Source organism: Carassius auratus, chromosome 31 (genome assembly GCF_003368295.1).
Source record: "Carassius auratus strain Wakin chromosome 31, ASM336829v1, whole genome shotgun sequence".
Classification (NCBI taxonomy): Eukaryota; Metazoa; Chordata; class Actinopteri; order Cypriniformes; family Cyprinidae; genus Carassius; species Carassius auratus.
In genome coordinates, this window is record NC_039273.1 from 8,976,031 (window position 1) to 8,996,108 (window position 20,078).

Consider the following 20,078-nt stretch of genomic DNA (forward strand, 5'->3'; position numbering starts at 1 on the left):
TACAAAAGTAGATATTTAATCGGTCAACATGGGGTCGCTGTACGACAACAAGTAATATCCCTCAACCACTCAATCACGCCATATGCAGCGCCCCGAGAGGACTCGGCTCACACCACTCTATCGGTCAAAGAAACACAAATGTCTGATTGCTAATGACAATGTTTCAAATAATAATAATAATTAATAATGGTAATATATATATATATAGATATAGATATATAGAGTATATTTATATATTTTTATATAACAAGTTTAATCAACTTGCTCAGGGTCCATAATGTACATATATATATATATATATATATATATATATATATATATATATATATATATATATATATATATATATATATATATATATATATACACACACACACACACACACATATATATATATATATATATATATATATATATATATATATATATATATATATATATTTTATTATTATTATTATTATTATTAGGGCTGTAACAGATACATTTTTATTAAGCATTAATTCTTATATTACAACAAAATGCTAAATACTAAATAAAATGCTAAATAAAATTACATAAAAAACCTTACCATTTCTTAAATGTGCATATTTATTTCCATATACAGAAAGTAGATATAAACAATTCTGTTGTCCCTGTCAAAAATCAGTAACAGTAAACACAAACAAGGTTCAGCATCACACTGGAGATATATACCCATTTGCTTCGAAATGGCTTGAGAAACAAATGATCAGTATTTCCCACCTTTTATGTTACAGTAGGAAGCAACAAAATGCAGCACAAGATAGTCAAATACTATATGTGATTATTTCAGAAAATAATGTGATTTACAATAGTGTCTATGCAAACACACAGATCAAAGAAATCTGTCAGTGAGTTCAATTTATACTATCTTTATCAAAAGTGTTAAGCTGAATTAAATTTGTTGGTTCAATAATAGCCTTTATTAGTTGTAAGAGGCTAGAGAGGAGCCAGCCAACCCAGCAGCATCCTGCTGTGTCAGAGCTGTCATCTTTTAATCACAAAGAACTTAATGGAAGCCATCTGCCAAGCTCTTTTAAAGCCTTACAAAATATAAAATAAAATAAAAGGGAACAATAATCCAATCGACAACTGTGGTATTAAACATAAGAAAACCACATGACTGCAATACATTATTGATAACATATGATAACAATTATTAACTGTTATCACACAGTCCACTACAAAAGTATTGTAATGTTTAATAAACCTTTACTGTTTATTTGTTTTGATCTTTGACATGATTTTAATACTTGGATCACTTACATTGTAGACAGATATCTTAGCATTCCGGAAAAACAGTTCAACGGTGGTAGCATCTTTCAAATATGCAACACTCTCGATGTAAAACCTACAAAAAAAAACCCAAAAAACACAGCAATAGTCAATGCGGAACATAAATGTACTCCTATTATAAACGGAAACTAACAATATTTGCATATGGAGAGAAAAAAAGGTGAATGAATACATATTATTATTGTCAATCCAAAATGCCAAATCTTCTCTAGTCTCCATCTTAGCGTATCTCGCTTTTGTGTGCTGTATTTAACTGCAAGTGGCGCCCCCTATTGGATAGCCATTGAACATGGAAATGAGCGAATCTGAACTAACCTGACTTGGAATTTGAGCTCAAGTGGTCCAGTCTTTTTTGAAAAGTCATGGTCCAGCACCCTGCGATCCAGTTGAAGCCAGTTTGTCTGACCCCTGAGGAATGTAAATAAGATTAATTGAATACCTTGGGTAAAGTGACATAAGAAACATGTATCTGCTATAATGAAAGAACTAACTAAATAATTTAACATGTTGTGTGTGATCCTGTATAAATGAATGGATGATCAAAGGGTCTTAAGGACAGTTCACACCAAGAATGATATCTATTAAGATAACTATATTAGCATCTACACCAGCCGACGATATCATTTGTTAATTCTAAGTGCATGCTTTAAATTCTAGAGCTCATTATGGCATGATTGATTCTGATCGGGTGTCCATGTTTTTATCGTTCATCGGCTGGAAAAAAATTGTTCTGAATGTGATTCCAACAATATTGTTTCTCTCCGCATTTAAGTGCATTTACCGTTTGTAGTATGGACTCTGAATAAATGTCAGAACTATAACTTATTGTTATGTTTATAGTAATCATCCTTGGTATGAACAGGCCTTTAGAATTCTTGACTAGAATCCATATCAAGCAAGTATGTATTTAAAAAAGCCCTAACTAAGCCTTTTGTTCAAAAGCATTCAAAATGACAAAGATGTATAGTAGTTCAATAAAAGTTTAGTTATTATTCAGAGGTCGTCTGGCTAATGACCACATACTATAAATTAATATTATAATTAAATATCTACTCAGGAGGGTCTTTGTATTACAGCAAGTGGTGAAATAGCGCTTGATTATGGCTTATCAATGAGCAAGATTTCAGAAAATCATAACTGCATCTTTCATGACAACAAATCACTTCACCAACTTACTTCTCATCCGTGAAGGAGATTCCAAAATATTCTTTCTCTTTCAGGTTAAAATGCGATGAAACCAAATCCAGGAGGTCCCGGGACAACAGTTTTGGCTGTATTAGGCAAAACAGGTGATACTCTTAATATGGTGTCTGTTTTTTTTATTTTATATCACATATTATCTGTCTGCTTGTCTATCTACGAGTTATTGAGTAAGCTTCACCTGGACCAGCAGTTCCAGCTGCCTGTCATCTAGCAGAAGCACCTGAACCAGCCGGCCCTCTGTCATCTGTCAAAGTAAAACACAACATTCAGTTAGTCATAAAATATTCAATATCTGTAACTAATTCACAAAAATATGGTAATGAACAACCAAATTGTTCAAAAGTTTTTATTTTTAATTAATACCTTTATTCAGCAAGTATGCAATAAACTGTATATCAAAAGAGACATTTTGTAATGTTACAAAATATTTCTATTTTATTAATAATAAGAAATGTTTTTGGAGCACAAAATCAGAATATTAGAATGATTTCTAAAGGATCATGTGACACTGAGGTCTAGAGTAATGTCTGCTGAAATTTCAGCTTTGCCATCATAGGGATAAATTTCATTTTTAGAATTAATATATTTTATATTTTATACTTTATGAATTTTATATAAAATATATTTATTTTATATATATACAAAAACTAGCATAATTGCTGAGCATAAGAGACTTATTTCAAAAACATTTAAAATTATCAGCCCCAAACTTTTAGACAATAGTAAATTTCCTATTTTTACTGACCCTGTATGTATGTAATATTTTGAACGTACTCAATAATGACCTCTAATACAGATTTAGTCATCATCATAACCTACTGCTTTACTTCTAAACGCTAATCTATTGATGTGAGGAGAGTGTGTGATCAGATACTGGGTTGATAAATTGGATTGTTTTTCCCATTGGGAAGATTGATCTCCTTGTAAAGTCAACTGGATGTAGATATGATCTTGGAAGCCTCTTGTCAGGGTGACTTTAGGAGTATTCAACAAAGTCACAGAACACTAAATTATTTAATTAAATGAAAGTACTAATTATGCTTTTATACTATTTAGGGTGTAGCATTTGATTTAGAATGGGAGAGGAGAAAACAGAGAGAGTGTGTGAGTGAAAAAGACTTCACACGAGCCTAAAAAAATCTGAACTGACGTAAACAAAGACACATTCTTCTCTTCACCATGTCTAGTACAACGCTTATATTTATTTTTCATGGCTTACATCATGTTTTCTTACACATTGGCTGCACAGCTGCAGTTAAAAGCCCTTTATGTACAAGACCGAGCCTTAATAGAATTCAATATAATCTGAGTGAATCATAGTCATGTGAGATTCCAAACCGCAAATCTTTTTACTGTTCAAAGCTGCCCGATAAGATTTATCAGGATAATATAACTATAATTATGTATAATCAATCCACCCTCATTTTATCTTTAATATTGTATTAAATCAATTGCAAAGTTATTAACACACACAATTAACTTCCATGCATTCAAACTGTGGTGAGCTTGAGGTTTCAACATAGATCATGCGTGAATTCTGCTTAATTAATGAGAACCAAACTATCTCTCTTCACCAGATTCACCAGTGAATCACCAGAACTGATAACAGTTGATTAATTAACCAAAACTAGGCACTCTCATGTGACTTTACCAACTGTCTTGTGACTCACATTTTTTCTAATAATATAATATAACATATAATTATTTTAGAATTTAGTACTTGGTATGAAAATTTCTTTGGGATGTGGTGGACATTCATTAAATTTAGTTGTATAAAAGAGAAAAATCTGAGGGCTAGCCGCTATAAAAAAAACTAGGTCCTGCATTTAAGCCGTCTTACTGGAGAGAATTATTTGTGTTGTTAATTACACAGGCTCCATTGTCTAATTTTGGATTAGTCACTATAGAAACTCTTTACAGGACTATAGCCCAGCCTGATGAATGTTTAAAGTCATGCTTTAAACTGTTTTTTTTTTTCTTACGTGGAATTCATTCTTAGGCAATGATTTGCTTCATTAAATATTTACATTTTGATTAGATCAATACCTTAGCAGTCAATAATGATTACTATACATTGGTAAAATATGCTCCACCAGCATTGGCTTTGAGTTTAACTTTATCTTCCAAAAACAATGCTCTTGAACACCAGACTCAGCATTAATTATGCTAAATGTGGCATCACTTCCCTTCCCCCCTAAGACTTTCTTGCCCCCCACTAAAAAGCCCACTTATCCCTAAAAAACCACCCACTTATGTATTTTCTGTTTGTCCAGTATAGATTTAGTTATGTAGAGATCTTCTTTGTTTTGTGTGCTAATAGACTAAAAGCTGTGCCAGGCACGGAGTAGCTGTTATAACATTCTGCTAACTCATGTTATGGTTCAATGCAGACAAATAAATTAGTATAGATTTTGGGATCTGTAAAGAATATTTCAATTTGTGACTTTAAACTTTATCTGAAGACAACAGAAGCATAACGGATTTGTGTTTGCGTATGAATTAAGTTATGTGCATATGGGGGTGGAAGGGGGAGGGAATGAGTGACCATCCTAAAGAGAGGGTCATGTGACGTATAATGCTCTTGACATATGGATCATTCACCCAGAATTATAATCTGAGTTCAAGCAGAGCCCCATACTCCCTCCCAGAAAAATACACACATGCTAAACTGCAGCAGGTGACAGTCATTTTAAGGGAGCACTGAAAGAATACTGTAAAGATTTCTTTCAGATTTTTCTGTTTGCCGATCTGCTTGCTTTGCATGTCTAGCCTACATAAAGAATATGGCATGCAGTTTCCCCCATAAAAGAAGTATTTTAATGTACATTTTATGAATTGACATTAATAGTCGCGATTACAAAATAATTTTTGTTATAACTGGGCAACTTTATTTTCTAAATACAAAACCCCTGAAGAAAACTGACAACATTTTCTGGTGAAGGCCCTCTTTTTACTGACCGTTTTTCGACAAAGAAAAACAAATATTCATATTCACTCCCTATTCATGGAAAGTATACAAGCTGACATGTTTTTCACACAGTGTCCACATGGTCAAAAAACATCTGTCTTCACAGATGTGGTTCCACAAAGACTTTAGATACTTTCTCCAAATGCTTTACACAAAACTAACATACAACAAAATATAGAAAAGCTCATTATTGTTTAACATTGATTGATTTCTCTGATGACAACAAGCTGTTCATCTTGACTTCTGAAGAAACCACATCAGTGTTTAACAGTATATATTATATATTAGATGTGATGAATGACTGAATCTAGGTTAAGGTTATTAATACAACAATTCTTAGACACAATGACATCAGACAGACCTCAGCACAACAATAAGAGGACAAACAGTGACGCTTGCACTCATAAAAAGTATGTGAATCGAGTAGATGAGAATGTCTAAAATAAAATTTACATTCATGTTTCGACTTAATAGACCTACCATTAATAACCAACAAAAATATTTCTTGTCAGACATTTAAAGAAGTAGTTCTCTAATAAATTTAAATTCCATCATCAGCTACACAACCTCATGTTTCTCCAAACCCATATGCCGTTTTATCTTCCATGATGCACAAAAGGAGTTTTACATATGGTGAAAGTGAGTGGTGACAGCAGCTATCAAGATTTTCAAGAACTGAATAATAAATACATTTCATTTTGTTCCTCAAATGGCTTCATAAGACTTGGAATAATTCATAAAGGCTACTTTTATGAATCTTTCTATTTTTCTTTGTTTCGTAAGACTCTAGACAATCCCTGGTTTCCATCCACTGTCATTATGAAGTAGCTAGAAAGTCACAGTTTTGGACCAACACGATTCGAGCATGAGTAAATGATGACACTGTAATCTACATGACAAAGATATAGACATCTCATACCTGGTAGACATCTCCCAGATGACACCATGTCTGCAGGAAGCTCCTACAGGGCTCAAGCCCATCACTGTAGCATCTCCTCAGCACCTGTTCGGCCACAGTCCACACTAACTGACTTCCAGAGGCCAGCAGATCCTCTACACCACAAAATAAGGCCAGCGCCATCCCTGTGTGTCTGGCACACTAAGAAGCTGTGTGCTCCCTCTGAGGCTGATGTAACCTAACTGGAGCCTGGAGGAGCCAGGGTCGGAATGCCACTGGCTGGGTTTAAGGCTCTGTGTGTAGGCTTCTGTCCAAGACTTTCCCCCTTGGAAGAGCGCACAGAGAGAGGGCAAGCCACAAACAATCCACACTCAGAGACAAGCCTACCGAAGCTACTAGGCACAACACGCTCATATACAAAAGAGTGTGAGGACAAATAAGTGCACTCACATACACACACATATGTACACAAATTGTTCACAATGACCGTCCCAGCCGTACCAGGCCCTTCTCATAAACAAAAGTTGTGGTTTCTCTGTGCTTTTCACAAGCGTATGTCTTTTATGACCAACGTTTTACTAAATTACTTATATAAATTTTGTTAGTCATAGCGATTAAAGACACAGAAGGTAAGGGTTACGATTAGTTGTTTCTGTATGTGTGTATGTGAAAGTGTCTCTGTTAAGGGTGTAGTTTCTGCCAGACGCCACACTTCTCCACCCGGCATAGTCCATAAAGGAAAAATGTATAAAAATACCTACTTTCATTTGAGCCATACACAATATAGGAGGCTGATGTGTTATGATAAACACCCAAACTCTACAGCAAATTATAGATGAACTTTAAAAGGTCTTCATTGGACAAAATGCAATAATTTAGGACATTTTCCATCCTCCCAGTGAACCCCTCAACTAAATCTATTATTCATCTAAGCTCTAGTTTTCCTCAGCATCACTTCCTGTTCCATGTTTTTTTAGATTACATTCAATATGTCACATGTTCAGGTTGTAGCAATCCAAGAGGATGTTTTTCTTTCTCCTCCTGCTGTCTGTGTATGGATTTGGGGTCTTGCATTACACATTTTGGTGTTGAGTTCAGACTTAAAGGTCATTCTGAGTGGGATTTGTACAAATCGAATAGGAACATGCAGACACAGCTGTTATATTTGGCAGTAGTTTCAAGAGAAGTTAATACGTCTTTATGTATATTTGTAAAATTTAAATCTTCCAAAAAAAATTAAGAATGAACTAGACATAAAGGGATATGACGCAAACAGACTATTGATACTAAGAGAAAAATTGCTAGAAATGAATCAAACACTTGAATAGGATTTAACTTGCTAAAATTGCTTATTCCAAGAGGTAAACGAAATCTCAAAATGATGCAAACAAAGCCCGGGGAGAATGGAGAAACATGAAAAAAGTAAACAATTCAGATAAGTGGTAGCTCCAAGAAAAACAGGCCAATCAATCCAGACCACATGATTCTATGAAAAAAGGACTAGGAAGGCTGCAGTTTTACGAGGACACAATAAGTGATGTGATAAATTACTATAGCTATGCGCACAGACATTTGCATGGAGTATAATTAATCAAGACGACACATACAATATATTTGCTTCAGTTTAACGTAAGAGAGATCATTCAGAAATCATTCTAATATGCTGATTTAGTGCATTTCTTATCAAAGTTGAAAGCAGTTGTGCTGCTCAATACTTTTGTGCAAAACATAATTTTTTGTTCTTTGATGAATAGAAAGTTCAAAAGAACCTCTTTGAAAGAGTAGTCTTTTGTAACATTGTAAATGTCACCGCTGATTAATCACATTTGTCCTTTTTACCACATACTTTGTTAAAATCAGCCTATACATGATAAACAGCATTATAGACACCAAGCTAGCGGAAGTAAACCCAATTTACTATTTATTTTTAAGAGTTAGCTCAATTAAGCAGTTTTGTTTTGGTGGTGATAGTTAGTTAGTTCCCAGCATGCTTTGCAAATGGCTGGAAATGGATAGTAAATATTGAAGGTAAGTGCTATTTTGTGTGTTTTTGATTGAAGGGAAACATCTATCAATGTTTAATTTTCATTTTTATGTTTGATATTTGAAAGAGTTTCATGTTGAAGTTTCTGTTGTTATAGAACATTGTGTAGAAGAGTATGCATACTAACACTGAGAGGCATGATGCTTTAATCACACTAGTGCAGTAACAAGTATTTTCTTACTTGAGATGTATACACAGTCTTTTAGTTACAAAGAAACTTAAAGTCAAATGCAAACAGGCCATACTTGAAAACAAAGAAATTTGAGAATCAAATTAAAAAAAATTAGCAAATTTCACTAATATGGATTTTTATTCCGTAATAGATTAAATAATTTATAATGATTTATTCAGGTAGATTCCATTAAAGAAAACAACGAGTCAAAAATATTATGTGTAATATTATTACCATAATCTTTGGAAAGTAGATATAATTTTTTCAATAGCATTACTTTTTATATGGGCAAAAAAAGAGAAAGAAAAAATACAAGCAGTTGCATTAAACAAGAATTTGTTTAAAAAGCCTCCAACCATGACTGACAGAGTCGTGTGACTTGTGCTCAACAGTTCCCCCACAGAGCAGACATTGAAGTTAAGCACTGACTGGATGCTGGGAGGCAAAGAGTCAAGGGTTTATGTGAATTCTGGGAATTCAACAAGCCTGTGGCATTGGAAAGAGCAAATACAGAGGTTTGAAACATCAGGGCACCCTGCAGTCTTGCATTGATCTGTAAGAGCCACATACCCTCAAACCCTAGTGTAAAACTAAAATTCAAAAACAAATTAATAAAAAATAGGAAGTGTTTTTTTTCCATAATAGTCTCACATAATGTGATAGGTTTACGATTGAGGCATTGATTGCACATCGCAAGTTATTTATTTTTCATTGGCTTGAGTTAAAAAAATAAAAATATTTACCTAAATGTTTTTATTGGATGGATGAAACAAGAAACAATTGTCCAAGTTAACTTATTTCACATTTTTCTCACATGACTCCATTGGCTCTTTATTCTCACATATAATTATTTCTCAAAAAAATAAAATAAAAATAAATATAAACTATGTTTTGCAGTGCAATTCTGATCACCCTTTAAAGTTTATTCAATAATGACTAGCTGACTTATCCTTAAATAAACACTTTATTTATTTTATATTTATATTTCAGACTCATAAGTTTGATATATGATAAAGTATATTATTCATAGTAAAATTAAATTAGCTAATACCTATATAGTAAGTCCAAAATTGTAATATATTTACAGTGAAAAACACTAAGATATTTTTATTGTTTTGCATTAATGTGACAAACTCTCCTGTTATTTAATTTGTTGATTAATGAATCCTTGTAGATCGTAAATTTAGTTCAGGACAGAATCTGACAAAAAATATCTGGTTAAGGCCCAATCCTAATTCTACCCCGTAGCCCTTCCCCTTTCCCCTCGATTCTCTTTTAGTTGGAGGGGTAGGGGTAAGGGGAAGGGCCAGATATCCCTTCAAACAAAGATTTTTCGGGACCACAATTCAAAAGAAGAGTATATTAATTATCTTGGCAACATGGCTGCTACAGCGAACAAAAAGATGCATAAATGTAAGCTTTATTGGCATAAATAAAGATTTTAATGAAAAGTAATCATTTGTTTTATGTTACATTCAATTGTGAGTTTATATTAATGGTCATATTACTCGAAGAAATGTTTGCAAAAATTGCGTGAAAGTGGAAGTTGCGTGCATTCACGTCTGTGCGTTTATCTTTTTAGAGTAAGTTTACTTAAAATAGAATTGGGATTGGGCCTAAAACTCACAGATTTTCACTTCAATTTGTGGGAAAAACATCCAATCAAATTAAATTTCCAGATTTTGTGTTCAAATGCCACAAACTTGATGAAAGCCTGATGCTTGATGGCACCATGCTGGTAATTAAATGGATTTATTTCCAACACAACCAAGAAAATTTCATGTTGTGTTATATGACATCTGCAATTTACATAGACATTTGAAAATAATGGACATTTTCAGGGCCGTCCCAAAGCGCACCCCCTCTCCCCCCGCCACATCCAACCCTGCATCATATATACTAAGAAACAAAACGGAACATAAATTTAGCACAAGTTTATTTATTACTTGACAATGGGTAGGACAGTGTGTGAGAGAATGGATGGGGGATACAGTTTTATTTGTGGTGTGGCTCTCTTGCATCTGCAAGAGACTTGTTATATACATAGGTCACACACAGACTGCAAAAAGCATGACTTTGCCTGATATTGCTCTTTGCTAAGTACGGGTAAGCCTCCCTCTCCCATTTTTGAAGATACTTGCACAAAGTTTTCGGCTTTTTTGCAGGTACTCCAAAGCCATCTCTCTCATCATGTTCATCCATCCTCATGATGCTGCTGTTCTTTTTCGCACAATTTTTTTCCCCCAAACTGCTTCAACGGAAAATCCCACCTTGCAGCCAATTCTAAAGATTGTATTGGTCATGTGAATCACAATACTGATTGCCTACACCAAACACTCATCCCTAAACCTACCCGTCATTGTAAACCAACCAATGAAATTAGCTGCAGGGTGGGACTTCCGCTTAACTGTTTTGCGCAGAGTGGAATTTTTATTTTTCTATTTTATAGAAATATTAAAAATATGGAAGAAACACAGGAAAATATTTAAACAGGATGATAGCAGGATAGCAAGGTAAAATACGGGAGAATCCCGGGAAAAACAGGAGGGTTGACAGGTATGTCCAGAAGGGGGTGTGTCCTCTATTCATATTATTCCTTTCTCCAGTCAAAAAGTCATCTCATCTGAATCAGCAGAAACATATGCATAGATCAAGCAGTATACGAAAACAATCTAAAACTGTTCTAAACAACTATGTCATTATTATTGAACTTTGATATGAAAAGGCAACAGGACATTGCCTTTTTCACTGGATGAAGCATTATTATGGATTACAGACTCTTTTTCTTCTACTTTTTTTTTTTTTTTGGCCATAAGTGACCGTTTAACATTTAAACACCTTAATGATGGATTTGTTTCAAACAAACATGATTCTTTTCATTTCACAAGATGTTAACTGATGGACTGGAGACTGTAGATTACTTGTGGATTATTGTATGTTTTTATCAGCAGTTTGAACTTTCATTCTGACGGCACCCATTCACTGTAGATGATCCATTGGTGAGCAAGTGATGTAATGCTAAATCTTTCCAAATCTGTTCCAATAAAGAAACAAACTAATCTCTCTACATCTCAGAAGGCCTGAGGGGAGAGTAATTTTCAGCAATATTCAGAGACATTTTATTGGCTGAAATGGTTTCTCTGTCTTTTTCTATTTGTTTCTGTCTTTTATCTTCCTCTCCCTTTTCAGCGCTAAGAGAAACTCCCATGGTTACATTCATACACTGATTTGTATTAATGATCTAATTTCCACTGAGAACCCAGAGGAGGGCGGCACAGAACTGCCATCCTCATCATCCTGTGCGGTCCCCCAGCATAGCAATAATGTGACATCAATTACCAAATGCAATATGACCATATTTAATTGGCTGAAAGGGGAAGGCATTTCATGCATCCAGAGGGCACATACACTCAGACATGATAGGTATGCAGCTGGTTCAAAGTACACGTGTGTATATCAACAGCTGATGGCCCCAAGAGTGTGCAGTGTCTGCATTACCCTTCCATTACTGGGATGCCTTCCAAACCTTTCAGCTACTGTACAGAGCCAACACCAAACAGCTGTTTGACCAGCCCACTGACTGACTGAAGTCTCTGTTGGGTTACAGATGGCTTGACAGGTGGATTGCTAGGAAAATCAATACAATTCTAAAAGTGAATTAATATTAAAATGCTGGTTTCATAATATGTACAAATAATAATGCTTTTTCATAACAGGAGAGAGAGAAAAATCAGCTCTGTTGCATTTGAATATAAAATGCCTTTGAGGGAAAAAGCATGGGTCCCTGATCTTGTGTTCATAAGCTTAAACTATAAGCTTTAGTTTGTACAGTTACGTTAGTGTGAATAGTGAATGATGTCTCAAATTGTGCTGCTTGTTGAAGAGAGGTGCGCTAAAACTTTTTATAAAGCAATCAAACATAAAATTTTCACTTGGTGGATGATAAAAAAATTAAGTGACAGAGGTACTCCATCCATACACTATTGATCAAAAGTGTAGGGTCATAAACATTTACCAAGATGACAGTAAAATACATTTATATAGTAAAAAAAAAAAAACACATGCACTTTTGAACTGTTTATTTACCTAAGAAACTTGAAAAAGGGGAAAAATGATCACAGTTTCCACAAAAATATTAAGCAGCATAATTGTTTGCAACATTAATGTAATGTTTCTTGATCACCAGATAAAGATTTTTAGAATGATTTCTGAATGATCATGTGACTTGACTGGACTAATGGCTGCTGAAAATTCAGATTTGCTGATGCAGGAATAAATTACATTTTTAAACATATTAAAACAGTTACTTTAAATTGTAATAATACAATTTAATAATACACAAAGTTAGAGTATCTAATGAATATTAATATCAGAGACTTGGGCATTGGCACTTTTGACTCGAGCTAGTGAGCAACTAACTAGACACCACCTCAAACAACCTAGAACTATATAGCTACACATCAAAATCCATTCAAAACACCCTAGCAACCACTCATAGCACCTGCCCTTTCCTGAGAAAAAAAAAATATTTTAGTCTTCACTGTATTGTCAGAGTAGTTTAATTTTTTTTACATCTTTATGAAAATTAAAAAAATATATAAGCTTATGACTTCATGAATATTTAACTTTAGGCGTTTAGATTACAGTAAGTCTTTGGTTTATGTGTCCTGCTGGGCTGTCACAGTGAAAATAATTAAAGTGTCTGGGACTTGGGGCTGATGTAGGCCATAGCACAGAGAGCTGGGTTATGTTGGAACCTCTGAACCATGACAAAAAGGATGGGTGTGAGCGTGTGTGTGTGCGCATAACACAGATGCCCCGGAACAGTCGGGGGGAGGTGGTCACTGCTGCTTCAGCCCGGCGCTCTGCGTGTACTGTCTGTCTGCCCCCTCTAATAATAGAGGGGATTGTGGGTGCAGGGACTTTGCTGAACGATAGATTGAGAATGTGGGACCACTGAGTTTAAATATCATTTGCAAGAGGTGAAAACCATGAATGGATTCTCTTGGTTTCACTGTAAGGGGTGGGGGTGGGGGGGTGGGGGGTGCAGACAATGGCAGAGAAAAAAAAATCTGAGAGAAATTGTTCGGGAGAGTTGAATACATTTTTTTAAGCTATCATACTTATAAGCAACTCAGAGTTAAATTCAGAGCACAAATTACGAGTATGGGACAACTTGGCCACACTTCACTTCACTATTATGTATGAATATCTACATCTAACTTATTTGAACACTACAAACTGCTTATTGTACAAAAACAAACAAATTGATTTTAAAATCAGGCAATGAAATTTTATATTTAACTGAATAGGTCCAACAATTTGCTAAATTATTAACATGACATACTGTAAGCTGAACATAAAACTGCCCCATTTAATTTCTAAATCAAAATCTTCTAAATTCACAACCCACACCATAAAACACCAGATTTATCCTTGTATATATTCTCTCTCTCTCTCTCTTTTTTTTTGGCTGCATTGTTCATGGTCTCATCAAAAACCATGACAAGCAACTTTTTAATGCTGCCATCCAACTTTTTGGCTGCTTCTGTAATATACGTTTTTTGGCAGATGAATGACAGATGAATTAGCACAAAAATATGGTATATTTTGAATAAATGTACAGACTTTGATGTTAAGATAAAATTATTTTCATCTCCTTTTAAAAAAAATGTAGGACTAGAATCAAAAAAATATCTGTGATTAATATGTCTGTTTAATGCACTTAATTAATGTATTTAATGGAGTCTTGTGGATATTATTTTTTTGTGTGTTTATGCTCATGTTAATAATCACACAAACCTGTGTGATTTTTTTTTATCGATTCACAGACTTAAAAATTTCTAATAATTTTTATGTTTTTAATTTGGTTATGGTTAGTTTCATTTCATTATGTTTATATTTAGCACGGTCTATACATTATTTGGGTCATAACCAGTTGAAAATTACTGACTTAGGGCATTTTCCATGTGTGACTTAATTCTTAGAAAATTATTTGTACACAATAACTAAAACATTCTGATGCCATAACCGAATGTATCATCACACTGATATGTTTATATATGTGCATTTTTGTGAATTTGTATTCATAGTGCTACTGAAGCATAAGAAGTGTTTAGCTTATCCCATCTCTCTTGGCTCTTGTCCTTATTAATATTTAATGTTCCCTCCTGCTTCACAACACATCTCCAACACATTATACAAACTACCACTGTGTTAACATTTCAAAACATTTGTGCTGAAACGTATGTCCTTGTCCCCTGTCATATCCTTCAAAATCAGTGTGACATATTTCACTTTATTTAAGCCATGCTAAAAGGACAATTTTCATCCTTTCTGGCCTTAAGATATGGAATAATTTTTGGAGGTGGAAGAATGTTTTAAATAAATAAATACAGAGGAGTTACTGTATACTGTTACTGCAACAGAACAGGCTGAGTTCAAGCTAAGGTCACTGCTGTAAAAGGCCATGTGTAAGTTTTTTTTTTTTTTTTCAGACAAAGAACACAAGCTCAGTCTCTTGTAAAATTGTTAAAATCTCATTCAACACTAAAATTGGCATTGGAATTTAGCAAGCACGTGCAAAATGTTCCTGTAATGATACACAGTCCTTGAACATGTTGTGGATGAGAACATTTTTAGGCTATTAAGAAAGGGAAGTATACAAAAATAGTGTGCGAGTTACATACCTGTACTATTTGCATAGTATGCAAATATATAAGATGCTATATAAGATGCTTCCCTGAACATTGCCGTAATTCTACTGTACTGAGTACATGAACAGGAAACAGATGACAGAACAATCAAATGACTTTATCCTCTCTCATGCCGCTTAATGGCCCACAGACACATGCCATGTGTCAGCATAAATAAACAAGACAGCGCACAGCAGGGAAAGCTAATGCACGAGCAAGTCATTCACAGGCATGACAAGCTGGATCACAACATGCCACCTGCACTCTACACTCTTCTCTAAACCTTATCATAACGATCCATTCATTCAAGATGTTTTCTTTTTTTAGAATCTTAAAACACACCATTCTCATGTAAAGCTTACTATCTCCTTTGGGCAACAATTCAATCACCACATGTTGGTCATTCATGGCATGAGAAGGTCATTGCTCTTTGTCAAGTCTTTATCAAGGCCTGTGCCCAACCCCAAGGCTATAGTCATACCTGACGGTCAGTTTACGGTGACACGCTCTCTCTTTCTTTGAGTCATCCATTTTTCAGAGTTTGAGGCTAAAGCAGGGAAACTGACATATTATCAGCTTTCTGTACAACTGCATACTTAGTTGATCTGATGCATACTTTAGTCTGGCTTTTATGTGGAATCATCTTTACATTGAATTTTGAGCAGGCACAGACCAGCCTTAACTTGGCTCGGTCCAGACACCTCAGTTTTTAGTGTATTGCTATAGTGTTTTTGGTGGTTATTAGGTAGTTGCTAGTTTGTTGAAGGTTTGTTACTTGCAAGTTTCAATGATATTTTGATCCCTATAGCCTGGTTAAAACAAGAGAAAAATATATTGTATACTTATATATATATATGTTCACACCTAGTACGATAACTGTAATGTTAACTATATTAGCATCCACATCAATGACCAATCATTTTCTGTTTATTTTAAATGTGAGCTGCAGTTATGCTGCCTACTTTAGTGAGTGAGCTTTATAAGTTCAAGTAGATTCTGATTGGCTGTTCCTTCATGTCATCGTTCTGAAAGTGATTTCAATGACATCATTCTTCTTTATCATTTTAGCTGTGATGTGGACTTCCCAGTTCTCATAGAATTAGAATGTTTATTAAAAAAAATTCTAGTTCTAATTATTGTCCTTGGTGGGAACATTTTCACTTGTTTTATCATTCACCAGGTGAAAATCCAATACACTAATGGCAATTTGTAACTATGTAACATACAATCTCATTTATACATTTTCATAACATGTGCTTACACCACACTAATGGTTCTTTTTTTGAGTGAACCAATATTTTTGTGTGTTTTCTAAAAATTTCACATTTCTATACAGATCACAGTTTACAAATTCCCACCAATTCTTAATCATTTCCAATACTTAAATTATAAGTCAGATAACTTAGAAAAGAAGCATCTCTCCCCAACAACACCACACAAGTTGAAGTATACAATTTCTGTAGCACAAACAATGAGGGACAATCCATAACTGAAATAAGGATGCGGGGTTTGTTCAAATTAACAAGTTCCACTAATAACGCAGCATCTGTCACTGAAAAATTGTTTCTTTAAAGCTGAATAATTATTAAAAAGCAAATGGCATGTGATGGATTTGTCACTCATTGTCATATGAAAAGCAATTCCTTAACCATCTGCTAGATGAAAAGAGCTCCTGACCTGTGTCCATTTCATGCCTGCAGTTTTATTGTCACTGTGGCCTTAGGGCTGTATGTGTGCTACTAACCTAACCCACTATTTCTGAAACCTCATTCTGATAATATTTACCATATTACAGGACATTGTATTTACTCTATTCATCTCCCTTGAAAATAAGCCATAATGGAGATAAAACACAGAAATATTGAAGAATCAGCCATGACCCCTCCAGCGCTATCACTTAAGTGGAGCAGCACAATACAGAACTATTGATTTCCACTGTATCCAGACTGTAGGCCGTCTATTTTTCAGTGAGGATGTTTCCATATCACGGCATCTCTTGAGAGGGGAAAAACACATACTTATACTCCAGCAGTGGTAGATGAAACAGCGGCTGATGGCCCATTATCATCAGCGCTTCCTCTCTGTGTCTACTGTAAGGTGGACTGATATTAATAGCCACTTTCACTTTCGGGCATTGATGGAATGTAATTGAACATATGCCTGCCAGTGCAAAAGAGAAAATGAGTTAATTCTCAGTTTTCTCTGGAGAACAGTAGCAGGGCATCATGGAAGCTAAAGTTCAATTATAATGTGATTCTGTTCTGTTCCAATAGAAACATTAAGCTTTTTCATTCATATCTTTTCTATAAGTCTTTAATTCTGGTTTATAAAAGTGAAACAGACAATGGGATTATATTACACAATCTATATTTTTACAGACTGACACCCTGAACTGAAGTCCCGTGGACAGGTTTATGGACTCCCAAACCAAGTTTGGATCCTTTGTTTTTCAAAGCTGCCTCTGGACAATTGAAAGAATCCGGTAAAGACAAAACAATGGAAAAGCAAGTCAAAAACAGCTATAAAACACACAAATGCATCTGCAAACATTATCTGGTTTCATCAGGGTCTTGGCAATTACAACCCAAAAACACAGTTTCACTCACTCTGCCTACATATGTATATAGAGATCTACAAATGTACTTTGTAGTTTCAACATCACAGCCATCTTATGGCATATTAATCAGCATGCCTTTCTAAGGACACAGTCAAATTGGACTGAACCAGTGTCCTTAATGCAATAAGCGATCAATTATACGACACTGGGTCACACGTACTCTGTAACTGAGTTGGTTTAATTGAATTGAACTGAATCCACATAACCCTCTGAGGCATGCCAGCACCACTAAATCCAGAAGCTTTGAATTGATTTGTACTTCCAAGCTTAAAGATTACTGCCCGTGCCAACCCATAGAGAGAAATTGACAATCAGCTCCCTAAATCTTAAACCAAACTTAGATCCAGCTGGAATCAAGTGTAGAAATTTCTAAAAGAGCCAAAATTGACTCACTCCCCTAAAATGCACATTTTCAAGTTACACTTCTGGATGTGTCAGCCTTCAATGTACACACAAAGGCATGGAATATTATCTTCTGTGGTCAGCCTTCCTTTGTTGTGCAACAGGAAGGTGAGCTGGTTATCAGGTTACACATGGTGAACATACTGGATTTACAACTATATCATATAACAGCATCATGTAGTGTTAAATGGATACCAGCTGAAATTTGACATGGGCCCTACACAACATACAGACAGTTATGCAATCGTGAGAAGGGGGATGGTGACTGTTTATATGTGCTTCAAAATAAATGCACTCTACCCTAAAAACCTCCAGAGATTAAAAAAAAAACATACAAAAAACATTGCTTTAAATGGTAGTTGAACATTAAAAGCCTGGTTTCTACAGCCAAATCCATTAACACACACTTACTGGCAAATGATTTTGAGTACCAAATATAGAATTCACTATATAAGTTAATAGTTTAAAGGAATTGGGTAAATTTACCTTATTTAATGCATGAAACTGAACTGCCAAAGTAGGATCAACACAATGCCTACCTCATTTTTAGTATGCATGTGTGTTTGAAGGTGTGTGTGTGCTTTTAACAGAAAAACAGCTAAAATATAACCAATTGTGGCGTAAATCAAATTTTGAATTTTAAAAATAAAATAAAAACTCCTCGCCTTTAAAAATATAACCGACTGATTCCCTTAAATTTCATTTTGATTTAGCCAAATAACATTATCTGCTCCCTAAAACAAGCCCTAAAATTTAAAAAAGCACTTCTTATCCTTCTTAAATTTGGACTAAAATGCATCACCCTCACAGACTATCAGGATGTCTCCTATTGTTTGTTTTTCTCAGGAAACAGGAAGTTCAGACTCAGTGTCTGCAGGACCGATGGAGAAAATGGGCTTTTTTGATGGAGTTCTGTCTTTCTTGGTGCTTTAAACTGAGCCTGGGTTTCTAATCAAAAGCTTTCACATGTGTCAACAGGAAACAAGCACACACCTTACTCCAGGTAGTCATATTGTTCAAGGTTTGACCGTTTGACACAAGGTTTAAAACGCAGTTTTTATATTTATGAAAAAAAACTACAACTTTACAAAGAGTAACTGTGTGATTCAGCTACTACCATCAAGGAAAAGGTTTTTTTTTTTTTTTTTTTACATTGTAATCAGTAACTGAACGCTCATTTATGAGGAGTCAGGTGCTCCCTGTATTTCACCACCAGAAACGCTTTCCGCAAAGTTTAAATCACATCTGTCTGTGTTTGCATGATCCTAGAGAAAGAAGAATAAGCTGTTTGTGTATTCCACATAGTGCACAGTGACCATGGCACACGAGGTGAAGTTTCTGACGTCAGTCAAGATTTAACGTACGCACCGTGCGGTCGTCATATATCAAACATAACGTAAGCTGAACTTCTTATCCTCAAGTTGTTATAATATTGTATATTCTTTATCCCTAAAGCACAACATAGCGGAAAAAACATGCAGAACATGCAGCCCTTTCAGTAACAAGCGGAACTTACCTCTCTTTATTGTTGTGTTCAAGCCCCCAGGTTTGCGAAAATCTTTTGTCTTTTTTGTTACCGGAGGCTAGGATAACTCTGTTAGGATAGTCTCCGTGACCTCGCGTCCAAAGTCATGAACACAAAAGGAAAACCGTTGCCCAAAACACAAGCAGCCGGTGATACAGTTCATGTCAGGTTTGAGGAAACAGCTCTGTCGGTCGAGTCCCCTCCGTCCGTCACACGTTCACCCCTCCTCCGTTCAGTCAG

At 35.0% G+C, this 20,078-nt stretch overlaps 1 protein-coding gene across 5 annotated transcripts in view; it reads right to left on the reverse strand.

Annotated features, from left to right (window-relative positions):
- The window catches only part of LOC113050478 (FERM domain-containing protein 4B-like), a 42,010-nt gene extending 21,932 nt beyond the window's left edge, over positions 1-20,078 (reverse strand). For 2 of the 5 annotated variants that reach the window (XM_026213456.1, XM_026213455.1), the window contains exons 1-5: positions 6,405-6,589; positions 2,696-2,761; positions 2,491-2,585; positions 1,630-1,722; positions 1,285-1,369 (exon numbers count right to left, since the gene is read on the reverse strand). In XM_026213456.1, coding sequence (XP_026069241.1) covers positions 1,285-1,369; positions 1,630-1,722; positions 2,491-2,585; positions 2,696-2,761; positions 6,405-6,566 — 501 coding nt within the window. In that variant the 5' untranslated portion in view covers positions 6,567-6,589. Of the gene's footprint in view, positions 1-1,284; positions 1,370-1,629; positions 1,723-2,490; positions 2,586-2,695; positions 2,762-6,404; positions 6,593-19,829 lie in introns of those variants that run through there. The other 3 variants (XM_026213457.1, XM_026213458.1, XM_026213460.1) reach the window with 3 other exon arrangements.